General features: G+C 50.1%; 1 protein-coding gene across 2 annotated transcripts; it reads left to right on the top strand.

Annotated features, from left to right (window-relative positions):
* Positions 1-759: 759 nt before the first annotated feature.
* Positions 760-26,204, top strand: TP53I11 (tumor protein p53 inducible protein 11). 2 transcript variants are annotated; one of them, XM_051966197.1, is made up of 7 exons: positions 760-1,019; positions 16,513-16,678; positions 19,723-19,781; positions 20,148-20,196; positions 20,829-20,925; positions 22,548-22,649; positions 24,109-26,204. In XM_051966197.1, the coding sequence occupies exons 1-7, from the start codon at positions 979-981 to the stop codon at positions 24,240-24,242; spliced, it is 648 nt and encodes a 215-aa protein (XP_051822157.1). In that variant the 5' UTR covers positions 760-978; the 3' UTR covers positions 24,243-26,204. The 2 variants fall into 2 exon arrangements, with proteins under 2 accessions (XP_051822157.1, XP_051822156.1); XM_051966196.1 differs by lacking the exon at positions 760-1,019 and adding an exon at positions 1,568-2,204.
* Positions 26,205-26,846: the final 642 nt, after the last annotated feature.

Raw genomic sequence — 26,846 nt, 5'->3', positions numbered from 1 at the left:
ATTTGCGCTTTAAAGTTGTGTCTGGAGTGAATTGGAGGGTGGGGTGTGTGTGTGTGTGTGTGTGTGTGTGTGTGTGAGTGTGTGTGTATGTATTATTTAGCACAGAGCAACCCGCCTGAGAAACGGGGGTCGGGGACACAGAAGTGAAGGTGGCAGGTAGGGAAGCTAAGGAAGGGGGGCGAAAGGAAGAGCAAGCTCCAAGCGACACGTCCCTGCTCATCAGTCCCAGTTCCTGGGGAGCGCTTGAAGGTGCTGCTGCTGACTGGGGGGAGGGGAGGCCACCGGACTGTCCCAGAACTCTCCCGAGACAAGCCATGGTTGTTGTACGCTCTGGCGTACGTCCCTGGGATTCCCCTCCCCGTGTTTGAAAGTAAGGGATGCCCCAAGTCCGCTCTTTCTCTTTCTAGGTTTTCCCCAGGCGCCTCGTCGCTAGTTTTGCTAGGAAGTGGTGAGTGGCCCAGAAAGCTGGGAGAGCTCAGGAAGACGGGCCCGGGGGACCCGGAGGCAGGTCAGCGCCCCGGGGAGATGGGGTGGGAGGGAAGAGGGGAGCGAGAGAGCGGGGAGCCTCCGGGCCCCGGGGCTCGGACCTGCTCCCTCGCACTCCCTCCTTTCCTCCCTCCCTCCCTCCCTCCCTCCCTCGCCGAGTCCTGGCTCCCTAGTTCCCCCGCTAGCTCGCTCCCTTAGCGCCTGCAGACGCCTCCCGAGCCAGGCAGCCCAGCGCGTGGGAGGTGACATCTCTTAGGGAGCGCGATTGGTTTAATATGGTAATGGAGAGGAGGGACCAGCTCTGGCCGCTGGCTGGCGGCTCAGCTCCGTCACGCAGGGCGCTGCGCTCGCAGGACTCAGTTTGTTGTGCCCCGACTCCTCGGGTCCCGGCCCCAGAGCCGGCCCCGCCATGTGAAGCGGCCCCGCGCCCGCGCCCGCGCCAGTGTCCGTTCCCCGCTCCAGCGGCCCGCGCCGCCGCCCGCCGGAAGCCCCATGCAGCCTCTGCTCGGCCCCGCCGACGATGCCCCAGCGGGGTAAGGAGCCGCTTCTTCCGCCTCTTCTCCTTCCTCCCCGGGCTGGCCACGACTTGGCACCCCCGGCCCACCCCCGCGTCCCCTTCCTCTCCTCCTCCGCCAGGACAGCTGCTTCTCCGGACCCGGCTGTCTGCGTGCGGCAGGAACTCCTGCGGAAAGTACCGGGGCGCTCCAGGAGGGGGGCAGAAGGGGATGGGGGGCTGGCTGCGTCTCTGCTCTCTGCCTCTGCCGCTGGAGGGGTGGGGGGTGGGGATGTGAGCTGCCAGCCGGGAAGAGGAGTTCGGGACCTTCTCCCCTCCCCCTCCGTATCTAGCTCTAAGGGGTTCCGTCTCTTAAAAAGCCCTCACTGTCAGTGGTTTCTTGTGGGATGTAACACACTCTGGTGTCTACTCTTTGTGCCTTCCCCGTTTCTTTCTGTCTCTCCCTAGTTCTTGTCTCTTTTTTGTTTTGTCTCTGCAAGTGAGTCTCGTCTCTTCTCTCTCTCTCTCTCTCTCTCTCTCTCTCTCTCTCTCTCTCTCTCTCTCTCTCTCTCTCTCTCTCTCTCTCTCTCTCCTGTCTGTCTCTTTGTCTCTGAGTCACTCTGCTTCTATCTCTCTGTCTCCCCCTGTCTGTCTCTATCCTCCCTCCCCCTTTCTCCTCGAAACCTCAGTTTCCCCATCCATCAAACGAGGGGGCTGGACCAGAGCTCTAAGGTCCCTTCCAGCTCTGCCTCCTATGCCTTGTAGTCAGGGAACGTGATCTGGGATTAGAGTTCCAGCTCTGTCACTGACGAGCTGTGGGACTTCTGGTCCATTCCTTCTCCTCTCTCACCCCGAGCATCCTCATCTGTCAGATCAGGAGCCGGAGGAAGAGCGCTCTGGGGTCCCTTGCAGCTGCATATACTGGGACCTTCAAGGCTGCTGAGAAAGAAGTTCTGAGGTTGGGGTCCCTCCCTTCCTTCATCTCTTCCTTCATCCCTTCCTTCCTCCGGGTCTCGCCACTAGCTCGGTGGAGGAAGGGACCGGCTGAGAGAGTCTCTGCGCCTACATATTGTCCGAACCCGAGAGCCACGCAGTTTCGGGGAGGGTGATTTGGGGATTTAGTCAGGCCGGGGATGCAAGAAAATGGTCCAGACGACCCAAGAAGACCCGAGCCAGCCCTGGAGCCGATGATTTCCCCCGAGCCTTGCGGCCCCGGAGTTCCACGGTAAGTACCCCGGGAAGGAGACACCGGGGAGCCCTGGCGAGCCGGGAGCACTCCGACGGGCAGGCAGACGTGCGGGCCTGGAGCCCTGATAGCCGGCGACACCGAGCGACGCTCCGGCGGGTCAGTCCTCCGTGGGTAGCGGCGGACGCGCAGCAGCCCCCGGGAGCCGGCGGGGGCCGGCGTCTGGCTTGCCTCGGGCTCGTGCGCGGGGGCCGGCGTCTGGCTTGCCCGGGGCTCTTGCGCGGGGGCGGGCGGGCAGGGGCGCTTCTGGGAAGCTCCGCAGCCGAGCAAGCTCGGCCTTGCTTCGGCCGCCGAGCGCCGCTGTCTGCGCCTCCTCGGAGCTCCGGGAATCCCTCTGTCGGTTGTAGCAGTGGAGTAGTTGCGCAGGCAGCTTTTTTGGCTGACGGGAAGAACCCACGGAGGGAGGCGGGCTTTGGTGTGTGCGCCAGGGAGCCGGGAAAGAGGGGGACCGGGGAGCACAGAGACGGAAGCGGGAGACTTGGCCAAGTGCCCCTAGCGCAGAGATGCGATCCGGGGCTCTGTCAGCCCAGAGCCCGGGCCCAGAGCCCCAAAGCTTCCCCCAAAACAAACTTTTCCCGTCCCCCCAGCCTCTTTTGGCATCCCTTCTTTCAGTAGGGGTCCCCGAAGAAGAGTCCAGAGAAGAGTGGCGATCTCCCCCCTCCTCCCGCCAGGTCCTAAAATTAGGGGACCATCACCTGTGTCCCCACCTCCCCCGAGACTCTCCATCCAAGGAGTGGGGACGCAGGGGGTGGGGGGGAAGGGAGGGAGGTAGAGGGACAATGCCTCAGATGACAACAACTTGTGAGGCCGCAAACTTGGCCATTTTCTCCTTGGTCCGGAGGGGTGTCCTTGTGGCACTGAGGGGGGGGGATGGGGGCCTCCTCTGGTGCGGCTGTGAGCCCCTTTGGGAGTCGGAGGAAGCCTGTGGACCCTTGTTCAAACGGCTATTTTTAAATGTACTAAATACATTATATAGGAAGGAACAAAGGAAACAAATTCTATTGGGAAAGTTATTTAAAAACATTTTTTTAAACATGTTCATGGACATGTTAAGAGCCCCTGAGGACATTCATGGTAGAGATGATCAGCTCCCTTCTCCGGGGATCAGGATGTGTTACAGGATAAGACTAGACCTTCCTAGAATCTGACAGTGTGGAAAAAGTAGGTGTTTAATCAATGTTTGTTGACTGACTGACTGCATTTCTAGGGAGAAGGAACTTGGCATTTGCCCAGTGAACTACTAGGGCTTTCAATGAAGGATTTATGAACCAGCCAAGACGCTGTCATCCCTTTCTTCTGTCTCCATCCCATGCGATCCAAGCCTATTCGAAATTTACTAAGAGATAAACATTATGGTAGATTCTGTGGATACAAAGACCCCCCCCCCCCAAACTGCAGCCCCTGTCCTCAGGGAGCTTGTCTCTTACGAGGGAAAATACAGACTCAGAAAGAGAAAAGATATACAAACTCCTCGCAATGTAATTAGGGGGAGAAGCCATTAGCCAGGGAGCAAATCAGGTAAGGTTTCCGGATGGAGACAGCACTTAAAGAACCTTAAATTCTTGGCATTTTCTCCCCCGCTTTGTAAATAATAGCTCCGAGTCCCTAGAATATTGGAAATGGGAGCCCCGCCTTCCAGGGAATCTCAGGAAGTGTCAGAGCTGAGATTTATCCCTTGTCTTCCTGACTGGGAGCCTAGCATGATTTCTGCCCTATCATATTGTCTCCAGGGTCCAGAGGTAAACTCTTCCTGGGAAATTTACCCCCTCAACTCCCCGCAGTGACTCCTCAGACTTTTAGTTGGTGACATGTCCATTAAACTAGCAGCCCTCCTTTAAAATGATGGCATTCCTGATTCTGTCTTGTAAAATGGAGAGACTGAGGCAAGGAAACAGATAGGCCTGCCTTGAAAGGGCCGTAGGGGGCACCTGGGGAGTGAGAACTCGGCAATGACAGTCTCGGGACTAGCCCTGGGGAAAAGCAAAACTTGCCATTGTAGATGGAATCCAGAGCCCTGAGTCTGAATGTACTGCCTGTGTGGGCTGGGACAAGCCTCGCCTCGCTGGGATTCCATTTCCTCATCATTCTGGGCATGGATACCCATTTTACTACCACCCCCATCTCTCTCTCATTCTCTCTCTCTCTCTCTCTCTCTCTCTCTCTCTCTCTCTCTCTCTCTCTCTCTCTCTCCTCTCTCTCTTTCTCTCTCTCTTTCCATTTATGTCTTTCTGCATATTTCTCATTGTCTAAAGGTCCTAAGACTTTCTTGGATGCTTCTCTCTCCAGCCCCTTCCTTTCCTCTCAAAGTTCCAGGAGAGAGATGAACTTGGAAATTCCAAGTTCTCTTCCCTCTTTCCCTTCCCTCTCTCAAAGCAGGCAACTCCATTCTGATGGCATCAGCTGCCCTCTAGGGGCTCGAGACTGGAATGCTCTGATTTGGGGACTTGGTGGTTGGGACACAGTCCATTGAAAAGTAAGAAGAATTATGAATCAGATTCAGCTCTTGACTCTAAAAGGAGATTGGGAGAGGGTGTTTGTGGGAGTGGGAAGGTAGCCTTTCCTGAAATAGTCTTGGTCAACCCAATCCCTAGCCGTCTCATGGGAAGGCTGTATATTTAATCTCTCTCTCTCTCTCTCTCTCTCTCTCTCTCTCTCTCTCTCTCTCTCTCTCTCTTTTTCTCTTTGTCTCTCTCTCTCTCTCTCTCTCTCTCTCTCTCTCTCTCTCTCTCTTTTTCTCTTTGTCTCTCTCTCTCTCTTCTCTCTCTCTCTCTCTCTTTCTCTCTCTCTCTCTCTCTCTCTCTCTCTCTCTCTCTCTCTCTCTCTCTCTCTCTCTCTTTCCTGAATCCCACTTTCTCTCTCTGTCTCCACCTTTCTGGAGGAAAGTGATTTATCCAGGGTCATGAGGCTAGTGATTCCCCATTCTAAATGGGCATCTCCTGCTCATTCTAGCTCCCTTTTCCAACCCAAAGCATTCCCATTCTAGAGCTAAAGGGAACATCATAGACCAACTAGTCCAGCCTCTTTATTTTATAGATGAGGAAACTGAGTCCCACATAGGAAAAGTGATTACCCAGAGTTATCCAGGAATAGACAGAGGCAGAATTCCAACCTAGACTTTTTGTTTCCTTAAGCCAGTTCTCTAGGGATTACAGAATTGGAGGGGGACCTCAGAAGCCCCTAGTATGATTCAAGATCCTTAATTTTACAAATGAAAAGATTGAGGCATGATGTCTAAGGTCACAGAGGAAGTAAGTGACACGGAGGTGGGATTTGAATCCAGATCCTTGGATTCCAAAGCCAGTGACTATGACACTGTGCCATTGTGACACTACTCCCCTCCGCAATACCCTTCTAATTCATGATCTTCCCTGTGGGGATCTAAGAGGCAATATAATTCAACCCATTAGTTTTCCAAATATAGAAACTGAGATCCAGAGAGGGTAACATTCAAACCTTTTGCTTTTCCCTCTTTATTCTCCCCTTTTGGCTTCATTGGAGAGAGAAAGAAAACAGAAAAAGCTGACATTTAAGTCAGCTAGTTTGTCTTCTAAAAAGGACACCTATTTTTCTGGAAGAGGATTCTCCAGTGGAAGATGGATAATAGCTAGCATTTCACAGCAATTTAAATTTTTAAATTTCAAAGCATTTAAATTGTGCTTTACAAAAAAAAAAGTCTCTTTTTATCCTTATGACAACTGGGATATCCGTTTTACAGAACAGAAAGCTGACTTACCCATAGTCATACAACTATTCAGTACGAGACTATTCAGTCTGAGACTGGATTTGAACTCAGGTTTTCCTAACTCCAGTTCTCTCTCCAATGCACTAATAGATCTGTAGGATATATCAGCTAGAAGTGAACTGGACTAGATCAGAGGATCATAGCCTTTTTTGTGTCCTGGATCTTTTGGCACTCTGGCAAAACCTATGGACTTTTTCTCATAATCATGTTTTTAAATCATCAAATAAAATACAAAGGAGTACAGTACAAGGGACATTGATTATTATATTGAAATACAATTCTATATCTCTATCTCTATCTCTATCTCTATCTCTATCTATCTATCTATCTATCTATCTATCTATCTATCTATCTATATATATATCTTTAGAAGCTCACAGATCCCAAGTTCAGAATTTCTGGACTGGAGAAAGAGGGGTTCCCCAGCCCAGTCCCTCCCCTGACTGTTCCCTCCTGTTTTATGGACAAGTTCCCCAGCTCTGCAAGGACTCTGCCTCTTTTCCTCTGGCCCTTTCCATTTCAGACAAGGCTTATTTATCTTGTATATTTGGCTCAGTATCAACAACAGAGACCTTGGTAGCCTAGGGAAGGGGGAAAAGGAAAGACAGGGAAAGTTTTGTTTACAGTAATTTAGCCTTGACTGCCCTCAAACATAGCCCCATGGAAACTCGGTCTTGGGTTGGAGAAGGGACAGTAGTTTGTACTGCCTTGTAGTACAAACCAGCTTCCGGGCATTTTCTCTTTGGAGTCTCATGGCAAGCAGTACAGTGAAATGGGACCCACAGGGTTACATATCCTAGTGTGCTGCTAAAGAAACTGAGCTCTAGAGAGCCTTTCTAGAAAAATGCCAAAGAGAACTTTGGAGACCCCTTCCTACTCCTACTCCAGTGGTTCCCTATTACCTCTAGGGTTAAATAGAGCATCCTTTCCCTGGCACTCAATGGCCCTCATTGCTTGACCCCTTTCTCCCTTTCTCGTCTGCTTACATTTATCTCCTCTCTATGAACTCTCTGTTCTGGTAACACTGGATCCTTTGCTGTTATTCCCACAATTCTCTTCATCTCTCGGCTCCATTTATTGCTGGTGATTGTCCTCCATTCCCTCTCCTCATCTGTAGAAAGGAATATATGGTTCCATGATCCTAAGTATGACCCAGTCATACTTCCTCAGAAGGGGAAAGATGAGATTTACATACAGAAAGCAATTACAGAATCATAATGACTGCATAGGAGGAGAGGTCCTCGTGGTACCAAGGCTAATATCTTGCTTAAGTGGAAAGGGTCTGGGGCTTATATGAGCCATTGCTAGCTGTGAGAGGCAGATACTTCTCTCTCTCTCTCTCTCTCTCTCTCTCTCTCTCTCTCTCTCTCTCTCTCTCTCTCGTTTTGTCTCTGCAAGCCTCAGTTTCCCCAAATGTTAAATGGAGTTATATCACCAGCCTGTTGTGAGGAGTGAGTGAGATAATGGGCATGAAATCAAACATTCTTATCAATTACTAGATGGTCCATTTCTTAGGAGCCTAGGTTTAGAGTTGGCCATTGAGTCCAAAGTCTTCATTTGAACCGAACCAAGGCAGACAGCAGTAAAGAGACATCCTCATGTTTACGCAGATGAGGCTAAATTTGAATCCAGAGCTTCTGGATTCCAAGTTCCATGTCCACTATACTCTGTTATGCTGCCCCTCTAGCTAATAACAACAATAATCTGATGTTTAAATGGCACTTCGCCATTTGCAAAGCAAATGTTTCATTCTTAGAAAAGCCTATGAGATCTCATGGATGAACAAATGAAGCTTAGAGTTGTGATTTATTCAGGTCACCCAACTAAGAAGTGTCAGAAATAGCTTTGAACCTGAGTCTTTCTTGAGCTGACTGTCTCAGCCTATCAACTCTGATCTGGGCTATTGTGATAAAGACTGATAGTAAGTTGGTATATTGGGGATCCCTCCTGGAGATAAACCCTTTAGCTCTGAGCAACAGAGGAGATGTTGGCTGGGCAGGGGTGAGGGTCGGGGTGCCCGGGAAGGATGCACTGAAATCATTGAACAGAAATGGCTGCTGCTGATTGTAGGACCTGGGTTTTTGTTACTGTTGGGCATGGGACTGATGAGTTTGGAGTTTGAGGAACTACATATTAAAGTATCTCAATTTGGGGCTTTTGGGGAGGGGGTGTATCCCCCCTATACAAACACATCCTTCAAGGCAGCTTTTTAATACATATGATGAGAAGAATCAGAGCGGTCCCCTTCCCCAAATACACCTTCCAGCTTTTAACATCAAGAGTCTTGGAGGAAAACATGGATCCTTTTCAGGAATTTGGCTCTTTTGGAAGGTAGGGGAAATCCTTCTTAAATCCCTGGAAGGTGGGGAAAAATCCACCCCAAAACACCTAGACAGGCAAAGGCAGCCCTGTCAGAAGCTTAGCCCTTTCCCCTGGACCATCCCCCCTTTTCCCCTCCTTCCATCTCTCTTTTCCTCTCTCCTTTCACTTCCCTTTCCTTCTTCCTCATTTGACTCCTGCGTTCTCCCATCCTCCCCAGCTAGGGAAGCAGAAATATGACTTGGTCGGTTACTGTGGAAACAAAGCTGCTGTCACTCAGAAGGGAAGAGATTTCTCATTGGGCAAGAGGAGAGGGAGAAAAAGGATGGGGGAGGGGAGATGGAGACAGAAGGACTTGTGGCTTGGACACCCGGGTGTGTGTTTTCTTTTGGTATATTGTGGAAGCAAGGCTGGGATTCTTTACCTGTACTTTCCGCCTTCTCATTCCCAATTCAAAGTTATCCCCCTTCCCCAAATCTCCCTAGACTTTTTCTTCTAAGGTTGCTAGATGTATGATCTTAGGTGAATCATTTTACTGCCTTCTCCCCTCTCTCCCATAAAAAGAGAGGAACGGACTTGATCACAAATTCTGAGAGTTGGAAGGGACCCAGTGGTGATCCAGTAAGAATCTTTAGCTGAGGTCCATGAACTTGATTTTTGACATTTTTGGATAGCTATTTTGTTGTTGTTCAGTCGTGTCCAATTCTTTGTGACTCCATGTAAGGTTTTCTTGACAGAGATACTGGAGTGGTCAGACCCTGACTTCTCCAGCTCGTTTTATAGATGAGGAAACCGAGGCAAAAAGAGTGAAGTGATTTGCCCAACTAGAAAGTGTCTGAGGTTGGATTTGAACTCAGGAAGATGAGTCTTCCTGACTACCGACTTGGTGCTTTGTGTACTATGGCATCCCCTAGTGGCCCTCGGAGAGCATTGTTTCAATATAATGTGTTTCCTTTGTAAATCCGTGTCTTTTATAGTCATTTGAAGTGATTATTCTTGGAAAGGGTCCATAGCCCACACCTCAAAAGGGGTCTGGGACACACAAGAAGGGATAGGAATCCCTGGATAGATAGAACATGAAAATAATCCCTATTATAAAATGTCTGATAAGTGGTCTCCAACTATGTTTTCCCAGTTTATAAAAGGAGAAAATTGGAATAGATGAGCTCTAAATCCAGCTACAGATCTTTGCAAATATTTATATTTGTGATCAGGGAGGAAGTGGGATCTATAGATAGAATGCTAACCCTGGGATCAGGAAATTAAAAAAAAACTAGGTTCAAATACCATCTGACACACTTACTAAGATCCTATACATTTCTAATCCTGCTGAGTCTCAGGAAACTCTTCGTGGGGGAGTCTGGACACTAAGGAGATAAGTAGGTGTTGCCTGATGGGGATGGGATGGGAGCTCGGTGAGAGAAAACAAAAACAAAAATCGGTGAATGCTCCACATGCACTCTCCTATTCTGAAAGTCCCAGAGGCCGCCATTGTTCACTTCACCAATCTTCTACCCAATGGACACTTCAGCATTCTTGGTTTGTTGCTTCCCCTGTAATCTAGTCTACTCTTCCTGCTGGATTGTAAACCTGAAGGCTACGGACCCTGATTTACTCATTTTTATTTATATCCTCGAGTTTAAGACTAGAAGAGACTTTAGAGATCACCTCATTTATTTCTCTCCATTTTTACAGTTTGGGACAATGGAGTTTAGAAAGAGTGAGATGATTTGCCCAGAGGTTGTTTTGTTTGGAAGTTGTGTGTGATCTGGACCTGAAATTTCATCACCTACTTCCTCATGAGGCTAAAATGAGATAATATTTGTAAAGTACTCTGCAAATCTTAAAGATAACTATTGCTATTTCCTCTTCCCTCTCTTCGCTCCTTTTTTCTCCCCTCTCCTCTTCCCTCCTCCCCTTCCTTCCTTTCTCTTCCGCTCCCCTCCCCTCTCTTCTCCTCTCCTCTCCTTTTCTCTCTCCCCCTCCCTACCTCCTTTTCTCTCCTCTCTCCCTTTTTCATTTAACACAGGAGTAGACTTAGTTAAGTGACTTGCCCAGGCTCAGGGCAAGTCCTTGACTCCAAATTCAGCACTTACTCTACTTAGCCACTTTTCTTTAAAGTCTTATCTAAATGAGGCTTTGATCCATTACAAGTCCAAGATTACAGCAAGTGGGAGAGCCTGGGTTTAAACCCAGAGGTGTCATGTACAGAGAGCCACTAGAGGGTGTCATAGTGCACAGAGTACGGGAAGACTCCGTGAGTTCGAGTCCAGCTTCAGACACTTCCTAGCTGTGTGATCCTGGACAAGTCACTTCACCCTGTTTGCCTCAGTTTCCTCATTTGTAAAATGACCTGGAGAAGGAAACGGTCAACCACTCCAGTGTCTTTGCCAAATGAGGTCAAGAAGAGATGAACTGAACGACAACATCCCATCTCTAGATTTAGAAAGGACTCCTGGGGGTCATCTAATGGTCTCCCCCCCCCACAATGCTTCCCTTCCCCAGGACAGACATAGTGGGTTCCTTCAGCTGCCCCTCATAAGCCATAATCTTACCAGTCTGAAGTCACCCGCCAGTGGCAGTCTCCCAAGTACATCTCTTCATCTTTTCCAAAGGAACACCATGGGAGATGATGTCAGAGGCTCTGCCCCTGTTGAATAACAGAAGTGGTAAGAACCTTAGAATGTAGAAGGGCAGAGCTGGAAGGGACCTAGAACATGAACTATTGGAGTTGGGGAGGATCTGGAGACACCCACTGTCAGAACAACATGGAAAGGGACGGCAAAGGCTGGGGCCAGTCCTCGGCTACACTCTGCATTCTCCCACAGGCCTTAGGATGGCCACTAGTCTCTTTGCTGTCTCAGGAGCAGCGAGGCTTTTGGGAAAACCCTTTCTGATGGCAGTTACTCCACCATTAGGCAAAGCCAGTGCCATGTCCTGGAGGGATCCAAATGCTCCCCGATGGCATGTGGGTCTGAATCTCAGCGGTGGGACCCCCGGCTAACAGCAGCCCACTCACCACCCAGTCACCCTGATTTATTGTGATCGCTCAATCAACCAGCACTGATTAACTTCTGTTACAATGAGCTGGCTTTGATGTCATGGCCTCTTCTCCCCCAGCCCCAAGCTGCCCAAGCCCTCCCGGAACAGGACTCATGACTTGATGCGGTGCGTTAGGCAGTAGAGATTGTCTCAGCTGAAGTCTCACAACCCTGTGAAGGAAGTGGTTTTGTTATCCCTGTTTTGCAGATGAGAAAATTGAGGGCAGAGACCCCAGCTAGGAAGTACAGTTAGTAAGCAAGCTTCTGAAACAGGGTTGGAACTTAGGGCTTCCTGTCTCCAAATCAGGCGGCATCCCAGCATCACCAGGTACAGAGATCTGAGACCTGAATCATCTCTGATTGTTGCATTCAGGTATGGAGAGTCTGTCTCTTCCTCTCCCTCCTCCCACCTTTCCCTCCCCACTCTCTTTCCCTCTCCTTTTCTCCCTCTCTCTGTTTTTGTCTTTCTTTGTCTTTTTGTCTCTGTCTCTCTCTGTGTCTGTCTCTCTCTCTCTGTCCCTGTCTGTCTGTCTGTCTGTCTCTGTCTCTGTCTCTCTCTGATTCTCTCTCTCTCTCTCTGTCCCTCTGGCTCTCTCTCTGTCTCTGTCTCTCTCTGTGTCTGTCTCTCTCTCTGTCCCTGTCTGTCTGTCTGTCTCTGTCTCTGTCTCTCTCTGATTCTCTCTCTCTCTCTCTCTGTCCCTCTGGCTCTCTCTCTGTCTCTGTCTCTTTCTGTGTCTGTCTGTCTGTCTGTCTCTGTCCCTGTCTGTCTTCTGTCTGTCTCTGTCTCTGTCTCTCTCTGACTCTCTGTCTCTGTCTCTGTCTCTTTCTATATCTGTCTATCTGTCTGTCTTTCTCTCGGTCCCTGTCTGTCTGTCTCTGTCTCTCTCTGACTCCCTCTCTCTGTCTCTCTCTCTTGATCTCTGTCTCTTGCCCCACTCTCTCCATGACCTCTGGGTAGGGGGAAGGCTGTGAGGGAGGTGAGCCAGCTCTCCGCCCCAGCCCTCCCTCCCTGGTGCCAGGGAGAGGACCTGTGGCTCCTGGCAGGCAGGAAATCGCGGTGTGGCTGGGCCCGCCAGCCGCATTTCCACCGAGATGACGTTCCGCAGACTTCCTGTGCTCTGACTCTTGAAAAGCAGAACGTGAGTCCCGGGGAGACCGGGCAGCTCTGCTGCCCCTCCCCCGCTGCACACCTCGATGCCTCGGCTCCCGCTCCTCCTGTCTCTCCCCCCTCCTCCCAGCTGATGGAGAGCTGCAGTCCTCCCCCCCAACTGGGACTTCTCTGTGTAAACATGGCTCCAGAGAGAAGGGCTGGCTCCTCCTCCGGGCCTTTCCTGCTTTCAGGAAGAGTCTTGAATCACCGGCAGGGAGAAGGGAGCACGCAGGGACTCTCTGGACCAGGGAGGGGGCCATCCGCACGGAGCTACAGAGTCAGGTGCGCCTCAGAATCGCAGAGAGCGAGAGCAGAACGTGAAGCCTGAACCTTGAACGTCGGAGCTGGGAGGAAGCTTGGAACACAGATGATCAGAACTAAGAGAGACCTTAGAACATAGGATGTCAGGGACCTTAGAATATGAATATAAAACCAAGAGAGAGCTTAGATCTTAGAACATAGAATGTCAGAGATAGAGAGACCTTAGACTATGACTATGAGAACTGGGAGAGACCTTAGAACATAGAACGTCAGAGCTAGAGGGAGCTTAGAATGTGGAATGTCGGAGCTGGAAAGGGATGCTCCAGATAATCTAGTTCATCCTTTTTCTTTTCCAAACCGAGGCTCAGAGAGTAGTGAGTGACTGAATCAGGGTGCTGGTTCAGCTTTGTGTGTGTGTGGAGAGGGAAGGGGAAGGGGACAATCCTTGTAGATGTCCATGTGTTTCAGTGACAAAAGTGCTTCCAGATGGAGAGATTGGCTCTCTGGACAGGACTGGAACCCGGACTCTTTGCTTTAGAGAGGGCTGGAGAAGAGGCTTGGCAAGGCCCGTTTGGGGCGTGGGGCTCTCTCACGAGGCTCCTCCTTTCTCTCCTAGCCCACTGACCTGTGGGATTAGAGTTGGGACACCCCCAAAGCCCCAAAGCCTGAGCAGAAGGAAACGGTTGCTCTCCGCAGAACGCAGGAGGAGGAGGGGTGGGAGCTTGGATGAGGTTTCACAAAGCCTTCCCAGACAGCATGGGCGCCTCTCCTCTCTGCTGGATCATCAGCCCCCCCCCCAACCCCCCGTGGGCAGCTGCCATCGGGAACACCAGCAGTGGGTGGCAGGTTTAATTATAGCGTATATTTAGACCAACAGAGAAAATGAGGGTGGGTTGGTTGAAATGCTGTGACCACGTGCCCCACTGAAGGGGAGCAGGGAAGAATTTTGCTTTAAACACAGTCTCCTGGGCACCAAAGACGCCCAGGAAACCTCAGCACTAGAGAACTGGGAGCTGAGAGAGCAGCTAGCCCAACCTCTTCTTCTCCCACAAGAAAACAGGAGCTCCGAGAAGTTAAGCTTTTTGCCTACGGTCCCACAGCCAATCCATAGCAAGGTGAAAGTTCAAGCCCAGGTTTCCTACCTTCCAACTCATGAATCTTTCTACAACATCACTCCACTTTCTATATAGGGAATAGACTTTTTATGACGAGGATTAAAGAACACAGATCTAGATCTGAAAGGAAACCCAAGGGGCCAACTCGTCCAGTCCCCTTATTTTTTTGAACACATGAGGAAACTGAGGTACAGGAAGGTTAAGTCACTTGTCCAAAGTCTACATAGAAGAGAGAGGATTTGAATACAGGTCCTCTGACTCCATATTCTCACTATGTATTCCTGGGCTCCCTACTTGAGAAGGTTTTGGGAGGTGTAGAGAAGCTCACCTCTCTAGTTCTTGGACTGGGTAGTGATGCTCCCCATGCCCACATCACCTGAAGTATAGCGAGGAATTACTTTTAGAGCTGCCCTGTGGATTTAGTACCTGAAAAAAAAAAGTTGCTGTCTTAGTCTATATGTGTTTCTATATCAACTGAGTGATGCAGTGAGTAGAGCATTAGACTCCAAGCCAGAAAGATCTGAATTCAAATCTGGCTTCAGTAACCTCCTAGCAAATCCCAGACAAGTAATTGCCTCAGTTTCCCTAAGTGCAAAACTGCATTAATACTAACCATGACCTCATAGGGTTGTGAGGATCAAATGGGATAATATTTTATCTACCTCAGTTTCCCTAAGTGCAAAATTGGGTTAATAATAACTACTTCATATGTTAGAGGCTCAAATGAGATAGTATTTGTACCTGCCTCAGTTTCCCTGAGTGTAAAATTGGATGATTAATAAAAACTACTTCATAGGGTTGTGAAGATCAAATGGGATAGTATTTTATCTACCTCAGTTTCCCTAAGTGCAAAATTGGGTTAATAATAACTACTTCATAATGTTAGAGGCTCAAATGGGATAGTATTTGTACCTACCTCGGTTTCCCTAAGTGCAAAATTAGGTTAATAATAACTACTTCATAATGTTAGAGGCTCAAATGGGATAGTATTTGTACCTACCTCGGTTTCCCTAAGTACAAAATTAGGTTAATAATAACTACTTCATAATGTTAGAGGCTCAAATGATATAGTATTTGTTAAGCTTCAGGCACATAGTAGGTACTTAATAAACACTTGTCCCTCTTCCCTTCTCATCTACTATGTATTTATCTCATCTACTATGTATCTATCTTAAATGTATCTAGTTAAGCTCTCATGTTAGAGCATTAGAACAGAAGATCTTTCTTCAAATGTGTAGCATAATAAGAGTTCTTTGATAAATGCTTATCGATAGACTTTGTGACCCTGATCAGGGTTACTTACCCCCTTGAGTCTCAGTTTCCTCATTTCTAAGATGAGGAGGCTGAAGTAGATGGCTTCTGAATTTCCTCCTGGCAATAAATCCATGATCCTAAGTCCTCAACTGTGGAAGAGAACTGTAGAAAAAGAACTAGAAAAGAGGAGATAATTGGAAACTGGCAGACAGGAACGACTTCACTGAGGAACAGGACTTGACTGAAACCTGAGAAATGGGTGGGATTTAGCCTAGACCCAAAGGAGAAGGGCGGGATGCATTCAGAACAGAGAGGTGAATGAGCCTGGCCTTGGTTTCCCAATCCACACCAGATTCTGTTACTCTCTTTTGTGCCTCAGTTTCTCCATTCGAACAAGGGTCCCCACATCCCTGATTCTTGTAGGAGAGCTTTAGGTAGAGTGTAAAGTAGGAATAATGCTAGAACTTGGAGACAGAATTGAGTTGAGTTAAACAGAACGGCACATACTTTAAATCTCTCCCCTAGAAAGTGGACATAATGATGCTTCCAGCATGTAGCCCCCATAGGTTGACAGGAGAAAAGTACCTTTTTTTTTAAACTCTCAGGGTTTTACGTGGATGTGAATTTTGCCTATAAGAAGCTTACACAAATATTTATAGACTGGAATAGACTGAGACCGAATTGAATTAGTTCATGTTGTCTCTGTGGATTCGGAACGAGGGATCTTGGCTAACAGAACCCTCACATCAGGGTGCCAGCAGCTGGCCCAGCCCAGGGGAGGAGAAGCTTCTGCCAGGTGACAATCAAGCTTATTATCCCCGCTCCTCTCCCGTCCATCTCCGGAGAGGCAGTGTGGGAGGTTTCCTGGGGACCCAAGTGGGGTTTGGACTCCAAGGTGTCTGGAGTGCTTTGGGATTTTGAGATTCTGACCCCGGGAGCTCTGATTTTGTAGACAGAAGACCTGGATCCCCTCCGGATGGCCCTTTCTTTGGGCAAAGCTCTTTACAGATCCAGGGCTCTGTTTCCTTATCCTGAAATGGCATTAAAATTACTTGCAAATGACTCTCCTTACCCCACAGCATGGCAGTGGGAAGAGTCCTTTGGGAACTGGATGGCACTGGGAGAATGAATGTGAACTATTAATATGGTTTGGCTTCTATTCAAACTCATCTCTCCTTGGTCACCAAAGCCCTTCTCCTAAATGTTGGGGTGGGTGGGAACCTTGTTATTCTTGACCTTGTAGGGCAGCCAATGGGAGACATTGCCTCGTGGCCTATGAGCTCATTGTCCAACGCCGTGAGCTGTCCTGGGAACAGTATCACTATGGGTTATGGGTCAGGTCCCAGGATAGGATCTGGGACCATCCCAGAAGGCTCGCACTAAAGGCACCTCTCTCTCTTTACAGCTCTTCTGAAGTCAGTCCTCAGGTCCCAGTGACCAAGATGGCGGCCAAACAACCTCCACCCCTCATGAAAAAGCACAGCCAGACGGACCTGGTGAGCCGCCTGAAGACCCGAAAGATCCTTGGGGTGGGAGGAGAGGATGATGATGGAGAAGTGCACCGTTCCAAGGTGAGGAGCCTTCTTCGAGGAGCACAGGTTTTGCCTGGGACAGTCAGATTAACTGGTGGATACAAAGGAAAGGGAAAACAAGAAGGGCAAAGAAAGAGGGAGGGAGAGGGGATCCAGTTCCAAGATTCCTATGTAGGGATTCAAGGAGACAGCTCCTCTCCATCACAGTCCTGCAGGATTGTGATCAAGGGGTCTTGATAACTGGCTGATCTTTCCCAAAGGAGAAAAGGAATTCCTTATGATGGCACTCTCTCCAAATGGGTCACAAAGAAGTGCAAATGACTGGAAAACAACTAAACATCAACCTAAATCACATGGGTGAACAGGTTGGACTGTCTAGAAAGTCACCGGTAGCTTATGGTTTCCGTCCTTGGAAAGAACTTCCAAATAGAAGGGATTATTTGAGTATTCCACTGTTAACTTGAGCTTGAAGTCTACTAAAATCCCTGCATGGTTTTTCCACTATCTTCTCCTCCATCTTGTATTTGTGAGATCGATGTTTTTGAAATGCAGTATAAGACTGTACCTTTATCCCTACAAATTTTCATCATATTGGTTCTGCCCATTGAGTTAGCCCATCAAGATATTTTTGGATTGGGGGCAGCTAGTTGGCACAGTGGATAGAGTGGATAAAGATAAATGTGGGTCCCCTCTGCCAGCAAAGCTCGCTCTCCATGAGCTGTGGAGATCCATTTTATGAATCAGAATACTGAGAGGTAACAGAGTACTGAGCACACAGCAAATGGCAACCGACCCTGGCTTGCATTCCAGTTCTGATATCCTGTGGGTAACATGGGGCAAGTTCCCTCTCTGGACCTCAGTTTTCTCACTGGTAAATGGGGGACTTGGATTGGACAATCCCTTCTAGGTCTGAATGCAGTTAATCAGATGACTTTCTGAACAGGTTACAGGAAGCTTCAGTGGGCTACCCCATGAGGATGGAGTAAGAAGGCTCATTCTCCAATTTTGTCTTCCCCAGCCTATGCTAAGGGAAAGGGCATGGGGCTCTCCCCCTTTCCCCTTCTTATCATCCTCTTAAGGGACTTCTTGTTTGTGTTAGCTCAGTTACCCCTCTGCCAAAACAAGGCAAGAGAGCTACCTTGGGTTCCCATCTCCCCTCTACTGGCCTCTGGAGAGACTGGGATGGAGAATGGGGGGAGGAGAAGATCAGGGAGGGAGGAAAGCTCCGGGAAGGAAGATTTTTCTCTCCACAGGCTTATTGGTGGTAAAAGCTCCCGATAAAGCCTAGCGCACAATGGACACGTTTGTATCATTATAAGAAGGAAAGGGGATGGCGGGGGAGCTCAGCAGAGCTCGGAGAGACTTGGGGAGCGTCCTGTGGCCAAGAGAGTCTGCTCACTTGGCAGCCAGTCCAATGGCTTGGATGGAATCATTGTTCAAGTGAAACAGGGCAAAAGGTGACCTCGCACAGCCCTCCCGATTCACTTCGGCAAACACAACAATAATCGGAAGGGCTGCTGGAGAGCCGTCCAGTGTGACCCCCCGGCTTTTAGCTGGAGACCCCGGTAAGGAAACGGGATCTGCTGGAGGTCACCCAGGTGAGGCTGGCCGAGTCAGGACTGAAGCCGTTCCCTTGGCTCCAGATCAAATGCTGCCTTTCCAGAGAGAAAGCAGGGCCATAGATGTGGGGGAGTCTCCCTGAGTCTGAGTATCAGGGCGGGACGTTGGGGAGCCGCCTTCACGCCGACTATGACTGCGGTCTCCCTGCTTCGCCATTCCCTATTCCAATCCGTTCTGCCCCGGTGGCCCCTAAGGCCCAGGCCTGCCCGTGTCTGCCTGGCACTCCAAGCCCTTCTCCCCCGGGCTTCCTGCTTCTCCAGTCTCATTACACATCCCTGGCCTTCAAGGGCGATCCCACCGGGACCCTATGGTCCTCCTGGAGCACTCCGTCCCCCGCTCTGTGCTGTCCCCCCTGCCCGGAATCATCGCTGCTTCTTGGAGTTCCTCATTTCCTTCAAGACCCAGCAAAACTGTTCCATCTCCCCTCACCTTCCCCCAGCCAGCGCCTTCCCCCAAACTGCACCCTGTCTTCTCTCTCCATACCTATGTATCTATATATACACACACATATATGTATATGTATAGGTGTATACACACATACACAAACATATGTATATAGTGCGTATATACACATATGCATGTATTTATATAGATATAAAAAATGTGTGTCTATGTACATATGACTCTGTGTGTCTGTGTGTATAGAGGGAGACAGAGACAGACAGAAAGAAAGAGAGAGAGAGAGAGAGAGAGAGAGAGAGACAGAGAGAGAGAGACAGAGAGAGAGAGAGAGAGAGAGAGAGAGAGAGAGAGACAGAGAGAGAGAAAGGGAGAGACAGACAGAGTTAGAGAGAGAAAGAGAGAGACAGAGAGAGAGAGACAGAGACACAGAGAGAGAATAGAGAGACAGAGACAGAGAGAGATAGAGAGACACAGAGAAAGAGAGAGACAGAGAGAGATAGAGAGACACAGAGAGAGAGAAAGGAGAGACAGACAGAAAGTTAGAGAGAGAAAGAGAGAGACAGAGAGAGATAGAGAGAGACAGACAGAGAGAGAAAAAGAGAGACAGACAGAGAGTTAGAGAGAGAAGAGAGAGACAGAGAGAGAGAAAGAGAGAGAGACAGAGACAGAGAGAGATAGAGAGACACAGAGAAAAAGAGAGACAGACAGAGTTAGAGAGAGACAGAGAGAGATAGAGAGACAGAGACACACACAGAGAGAGAGAGAGAGACACAGAGAGAAAGCACACATGTATCTGTGAATATATTGCAGTCCTTTGAGGGCAGGGACTATTTTATATTTGTATTATATCTAGAGTCCGGCACAGTACCTGACACATAACAGCTGCTTAATAAATGCTGGCTGATTAATGGTTTGGCTGTTCATGTATATCGGGAGTTGAGTAAGAGGGGAGCTGCCAGTTCCTTCTGCAGAGGACTAGAGCCCTCCCTGCCTTGAGGGTCTCAATGACCCCTCTGCATCTCCCCCCACCCCCATTTTCACCTTCTCTTTCTCAATGGCAGATCAGCCAAGTGCTGGGAAACGAAATCAAGTTTGCTGTCCGGGAGCCTTTGGGACTCAGGTGAGTGGCGTAGAGTGTCTCCTCTCTTCCCCATTTCCCTGCCAGTGTCCCCCAGCCTGTGGAAAGAGAAAGGGAAGGGGAGGGGAGAAGGTGGAGAGCAGAGGAGGCCCCAGCCAGACAATGTCTACCCGTTCCAGCCTTGGTTTCCCTGATCTGGCCAGAGCTGGATCTTGCCCTCTGACCCCTAGTCAGAGGTTCTTTGACCCTTAGCTCTGTTGTTCTCTCCCATACCCTTGATTTCTCTCTCAGGCCTGCAGAGGAGTCTTGGTGGGGAGCAAGGGATGGGGTGCTCCCTTTGCCCCTGGGGAGGGAGGGCAGCGGGAGGGAGGGGGCTATTCCGGGCTATAATCCACGTTTTCTCTCCAGGGTCTGGCAGTTTGTGTCGGCTGTGCTCTTTTCTGGGGTTGCCATCATGGTAAGAAAGACCACAGCTCATACCCTCCTTCCCTCCCCCGCTCTGCCTCCCTCGGTTCTTCTGCCAATTTGCCCAAGAGGGTTTGCTCAACTCTCCCCCAGACCCAGTTGGGGACACTCGGTGGTCTCTGCCTCACGCTACTTATAATAAACCCAGAATGGCTCAGCCAGCTGTACCTGACCACACAGAGAGGAACCTGTTCCTGTCCTCAAGGAACTTACGGAGGGCACCCAAGGGACCAGACCATTCTTTGCCCCATTGGGCCCCACCCTGTTTCCTGAATGGCAGACAACTATTCCCTCCCCCTCTCCCTTCATAAAACCCACCGTCTCCCACTTCCCACTTGCTCCTGGTATGGGGGGGAGCACAAAATGGTGAGAAACCACTGGCTCTGGAGTCAGAGGATTTAGGCTTCCGTCCTGCTTCTGACACTGTCCGATCTTGGCTGACGGCTTCCAATCCCTGAGCCTCAGTTTCCTCATCTGTAAAGTGAGGGAGTTGGCTTTAAAGATCTTCCGGCTCTGAATCCATGGTCCAGTCGCTGCTGCCTGGGTTTTGCCCTGGGAGGTCGGATTTCTTCGGGGGGCTCTCCCAGCCTTCCCTTCGCCAAGGCCCCCCACCTCTCCTTCCAGGCCCTCGCCTTTCCCGATCAGTTGTTCGACGCGGTCTTCGATGGAGCCGAGGTGAACAGCAAAACTCCAATCCGTCTCTATGGAGGGGCGCTCCTCAGTGAGTAGGGAGGGGGTTGGGGGGAGCTCCGTCTGGGACCCAGAGGGGGACCTTCCCTTCCTGAAGGGTCACTGATTCCACCAGGGCGGGAAAGAGCCTCTGAGTAACAAAGGGAAGCGCCGCCGCCCTGGACTGGTGTGGGTCTGCCCTTACCCTTTGTCCTCCCTTCTTCCAGACTTGGGGCAAGTCCATCTGTGGGCACTTGGGAAATCCCTTCACATCTCCAGGTCTCAGTGATCCAACCTGTGGGGTGGGAGGGCTGGAACCCCAGAAAGCGGCTTGGGGCGATGGAGAAAAGGCGTTGGTTCCAGAATCAAAACACCCCAGAACTTATCATCCGGGGGACGTCACTTTCCGACTCGGTTTCCCCATCTGTAAAATAAAGGGGCTGTAGTAAATGGTCTCTAGCTGTAGATGCTGAACATGGTGGTCAATCCCTTGAGTGGCTCCCTTGAACCTGGGGTGCCACCTTGTGGCAAAACTGAAGATAGCAGCCCATCATGGCATTGACCCAAAATAGTATCATCATCATCATCATCATCATCATCATCATCATCATCATCATCATCATCGTCATCATCATCGTCATCATCAGAGTCATCATCAGAGTCATCATCATCATCATCAGAGTCAGAGTCATTATTTTCCTCATTATCACCATCATTTAATGAAACTCGCTTAATTTCCTGGAGTACGTTGGGGTTTACAAAGCCCTTTATAAACAGCATCCTCATGACGTAGGGGCTGTGAGCGTTCACATCATTTTACAAATGGGGAAACCGAGGCTGAAAAAGGGAAGCGAGCTGCCTTAGAAAAGTCTCTGAATCTTCCCGTCTTCCACTATGGCCGGGGAGGCTGTGAATAGAACTCTACCTGGGGGTCAAGACGACCTTATCTCCCCTTACTTCAGGCACTTACTAGATGCATGAACCTTTGCGAGTCACTTGACATCTGTCTGCCTCAGTTTCCTCATCTAGAGAATAGAAACTCCCAAGCTGGTTGTGAGAGAATATTTCAAACCTTAAAGGACTCTACTCGACTATTTTAAAATACACATAAATACCTTCTTAACTATATATATATTTAATATAAATAAACTCAGTAAGCTTAAGGACCACCGAGTCCAGCTCTTCATTTTAAAGTGAGTGAAGGAGATCTGGAGGGATTTATCGCCGTCTTTCAGGAGCTAAACAGCTGGTAAAGGGAAGGCAGTGGAGATCATATTCTCAGAGGGGGACACTGAGGAACACAGAGAGGAAGAGGCGTGCTTAATTAAGGCCACAAGGAAGCGTTTAGAACCACTTGGGTAGGAAGAACAGACCTGCACCAGAGAGCAGAGCCCCGGGAAAAACCCTAACAGGGAGGGTTTCGGAGCCGGGAAAGCCGGATGGCTCTGGAGCTCCCTCCCAGCTCTTAGGGACTCGGGGGCGGATGGGGACGGGAGAGGTCCTCTGTCCCTGCAGGCTCCCCTTTATCTCCACCCTGATTATCCTTCCCATAAGTAGCTTGTGCCGGGGTGCGAGGAGGCTTAACAGAGTCTGCCCTTTGGGGAGGACGGAGGGAAGGACTGGCTCTTGGGGAATCTGGGAGGGCCCTCAGCCCGCTCTCTCCCTCCGCCTCAGGCATCTCTCTCATCATGTGGAATGCCCTCTACACGGCCGAGAAGGTCATCATCCGCTGGACCCTGCTCACCGAGGCCTGCTATTTTGGGGTGCAGTTCTTAGGTGAGTTGCTAGAAGGGACACCTTAGAAGACCTTTTAATCCAATATTCCCATTTGGCAGATGAGAAAGCTGAGGGCCAGAGAGGCGGTTAGTAAGGGAGAGAGGACTTGAGGGCAAGGTTTTTCACTCCAAATCCGGTTTTCTCACTGACTCGACGATGGGTTGTATCCTTCTCACCAAGCAGCAGCTGGTCATCCCATCAGCCCAGGACAGGTGGGCGGGGTGTTCCCACCATCCCTCGTCCCCTTAGAACCTCTGGGGCTGGATGAGGATTCGTGGTAGAATCTTGTTTGTTCGGTCTTTATTCTCATTTGCTTAGACTTAGAGGGGCACTCTGGGGAAGGGAGTAGGGGTTTGGGTGGACCCCGATCCCTGGGTCTCTTTGGTCCCCGAGCCAGTCTTCACACCCCCCTGATGAACCCTGATTTTTCTAAGAACCCTTTCCATTCCTCTGCCATGGTCATTGATCCTCTTCTCTCTTCATTCTTAGAGACAACTGGGTGCCAAAGTAGATAGAACCCTAGATTTGGCGTGAGGGAGGCCCAATTTAAAGCTTGCCCCTGATCTATACCCTGGATGAGTCACTTAACTTCTCAGCCTCAGCCTTCTCATCTGTAAAATGGGGAAAATAATAACACCCAACTCATAGGGTTGTTGTGAGGATCAAATGAAATCACTTTCTTTTCAATTGACAAATATGTCCCCTACTGTTGGGAAAAAGAAATTAAAAACAAATCTGTAACACATAGGCAGTCAAAAAAACAGATGCTTCATTGGCCATAGCCAAAAAATAGGTCTCATTCTGCTCCTGAGTTCGAGGTGAGTAGCATTATATATAATTATCCCATTCAAGATAAGCATACATACATATATAAAGTGTTTTATAAACAGATTTATTCACATAAATGCTGGCTATTGGTATTAATCAACAAGCATTTATTAAGCACCTGTTGTGTACTATATTATTGCTGGAGATACAAGGACAAAAACTTAAGGACTCCTGCCTCCTATGGGGCCACATGTGATCTGACAGACAGATATGGCAAGGAGTGATGTGAGCAGAGGGCAAGGAGAGCTGGGGAGGTTGAGGAAAGGCTGTATAAGGATTGGGCTGAAAGTTTTAGGGCTTCTAAGGGATATGGTGGGGAGGGGGCGAAGAGGATGGCATTGGGGCCAGCTGGTGAAGGGGAACAGGGCGCAAGAAGCTCTGGGAGGAGCCGGGTTGGGGGGTATTTTCTGCCAGAGGCAGATCGCTGCTGGCAGGAGTCACCAGAGCTTCTTGAAAGGAGCCGGTTAGTCCTGAGCTTCAGGAAAGTGTCTTCACTGTTGGGTGGCTGAGAGAGGCTGGAGGCGAGGCAGGGAGGAGGGGATGAGGGCGGGTTCATGAGGTGAGAGAAGGGGGAGCTCGGAGGGGGGAGCATGCCCAAGTCTCAGCCTCTCCTTCCCATTGTTTCTTTCAGTCACCACCGCCACCCTGGCAGAGAACGGGCACGTCTCCTCAGGGGCGCTGTTCCTCCTTGCCAGCCGCCTCATCTTCATCCTCGTCAGCATTTACTACTATTACCAAGTGGGCCGGAGAGCCAAGAAGGCCTAGGAGCCCCGCCGTCCCTGGGCGCAGGATGTCAGGGCTGGGGTGACCTGCCTGGGCTTCCCTGGCACAGGGGCCCATGGGGAGATTTTACTTTTTGGTTTGTCTTTTTCGTCTACTAGAGGGGGTGCCCTCTCCCCGTCCCCAGAGGGCCCACTCCTGGCTCGGGCAGCTTAGCCCGCCCTGGCTCAGTGAGTTTTCACGTCCCAACCAGCCCCTGGCCTAGAATTGGAGCCGCCCTTGACCCCGACAGCTGGGACCGCCGTGTAGCCGCCGGCTTTCCCCCTGAGAGATCTCTCTGGACGTGAGTAGGTACCTGAGACTCCCCAAAAGAGGAAAGGAGCTGGTCTAGACTTTGAGGACTCAGGAGCAGCAGTGATAGTGTGGGAAGAACCTGGATTTGGAGGCAGGAGACTCTAGAGGTCAAAGCCTGGTCTTCTTCCTTACCTGTGTGATCTTGATAGCCCTCAGTGTCTTCTCATGTATAAAATGAGGAGGTTCTTCTTGATGATCTCCGAGGGCTCTTTCTGGCTCCAAATCCTATCCCCCATGACTAGATCAGACAACCGAAGGTCCCTGGGGATAAACAAAAGCATCTCTTCTCTTTCTACTGGGACAGACTGGACGTAGGGGCAGGATGAAAGGCCCACCTTCGCCCACTGGGCATCTCCAGCCTTGGGGCTTCTGCTGGTCTCTGCTGCCGAATCCCCGAATCTCAGAGTCGGCTCTCCCATTCCAAGCTACACGAGGGTTGGAGACCAGGGGATGGAGAAGGGAGCAGCCCCATCCGTGGGCTCGGCAGAGATCTGGGGACCACTCCCACATCCTTTGGAAGGAAGGATTTCCAGGGACCCCAAAGCTGCCCCGGGGATGTTCTCCCGACCCCTCCAGAAGCCTCGGCCTGGGTTCAGAGCTGAGGTTTTCTCCTTGTCCTTCCGTGGCCGACTATTCCAGGCCGTCCAGTGCCCAAGTTACCCTTAGTTTTTTGGGACAGCTCCATATTAGAACTCTTGTGTAGAAATCCCCTTTGCTCACGACCGTCCCTCCCCTGAAGCTGAGCCATTAGGCTCCACTCCGATCTCACCCAAAATGGCTTCTCAGCTATTGCCAGCCTACGGACTGGGGCTTGGAGGGGGGTATTCACTGGTCAGTGACTGTAAACCCAACACCAAGGACAGGGCTGGGTAGTTCTATGGGTAGGAAATGTCCCTTTGGGGGTTTGCCATCCCTTATGAAGATGGGTTGTTTCCGGGGGTGGGTGGAAGATGGGAAAAGAGATATATTACTTCATTACCCCAGTGCAGAGACTCTAGGGTCTCATCCGGACCCCCAAAGGTAAATTAGACCGTGACTGGGAGAAGACAACACACCCTGTGAGATTCCACTTTAATGACAGCCCCTCCATGCCGAGACTGCCATGTGAGCATTGGGCCAAGGGCTCTCCCGGCCCCCGATCCCTGCCATTCTGAAGACCACCTCATCCTCCCCCCCCAAATAAACCTTAACTTCCCTTATCCCTGTTCCATTCCCTGGATAAGGACACTGGCGAACTCCCCCCAACTCCAGCTGTCACTGACAGGCTCCCTGGATCAGAATTTTGTAAATAGTAGAATTAGAATATGCAAAAAAAGAGGAAGACCCCCCCCATCCTATCTGCAAATTGCACCTGTTCCCTGTGTTTGCTCCCTGTGAAAGCCCCTTCCTCTGCGGCCCTCCGGCCCAGCAGGCAGCGGGGCCCAACCGCCTGCCTCCCCTCTTGCCTCCTTTTCCAGCCTCTTTCCTCATTTTGGTTTTCATGCTTCAAAGGTGCCTTTAGAGCAGGAAATTCAGCGACTTGTGTTCTATTCCAGAAGGACTCAAATGTTGCCTGTGTATCTGTCTTTTTTTTCCCCTTTGGGTGTTGCAAGACTTTGTTCTCCAAACCTGATACCTCAGTAGCAGAAATAAACAAAATCCGTTTGGTCAAAAGCCTGGTCCCTTCTTGCCCAGATTCTTCCCCCAGTTAGAAGCAGCCCCGACCAGAGGGGCTCCGGCTCCTTCCCCGCCAGACTCAGCCTCTAAGGTTGAAGGCCGTGGAGGAACAGGGGTCTCTTCTGCCGGCAGCTTTGGCTGCTGAGGTGGATGAGGGGTTGGACATGGCACAAGAGCACAGTCTCACTGTCTTAGTCTGGATTACCTGGCTTTGGGTGGGGGGAAGGCAGGAAAAGTCTGTTTTGGGGAAAGAGAAAGGGAAAAAACTATGACTCTGCTTTCCCTCCAGAAGGGGAAGGGGAGGATGGTGGGCCGATGGTGGAGTTGGAGGAGACCTGATTTCTACCCAATACCAGGTGATCCCAGAAACCTCTGTAAGAGACCTGAAGCTCTCCAACAAACTGCCACTTAGTGCTTTACACACACACTTTCTCTCCTCCTCTCCCCTATTTCCTTCCTTCCTTCTCTCTTTCTCTCCTTCCCTCTTTCTCCCTTTCTTCTTCCTATCTCTCACCTCTTTCTCTTCCTTCCTTCCTTCTTTCTCTTCCTTCCTCCCTTCTTTCCTCCCTTCCTTCCTCCCTCCCTTCCTCCCTCCCTTCTTTCCTCCCTTCCTTCCTCCCTCCCTTCCTCCCTCCCTCC

Source organism: Antechinus flavipes, chromosome 6 (genome assembly GCF_016432865.1).
Source record: "Antechinus flavipes isolate AdamAnt ecotype Samford, QLD, Australia chromosome 6, AdamAnt_v2, whole genome shotgun sequence".
Classification (NCBI taxonomy): domain Eukaryota; kingdom Metazoa; phylum Chordata; class Mammalia; order Dasyuromorphia; family Dasyuridae; genus Antechinus; species Antechinus flavipes.
The sequence above is the reverse complement of the archived record's forward strand: the minus strand, read 5'-3'. Positions and strand labels throughout refer to the sequence as shown.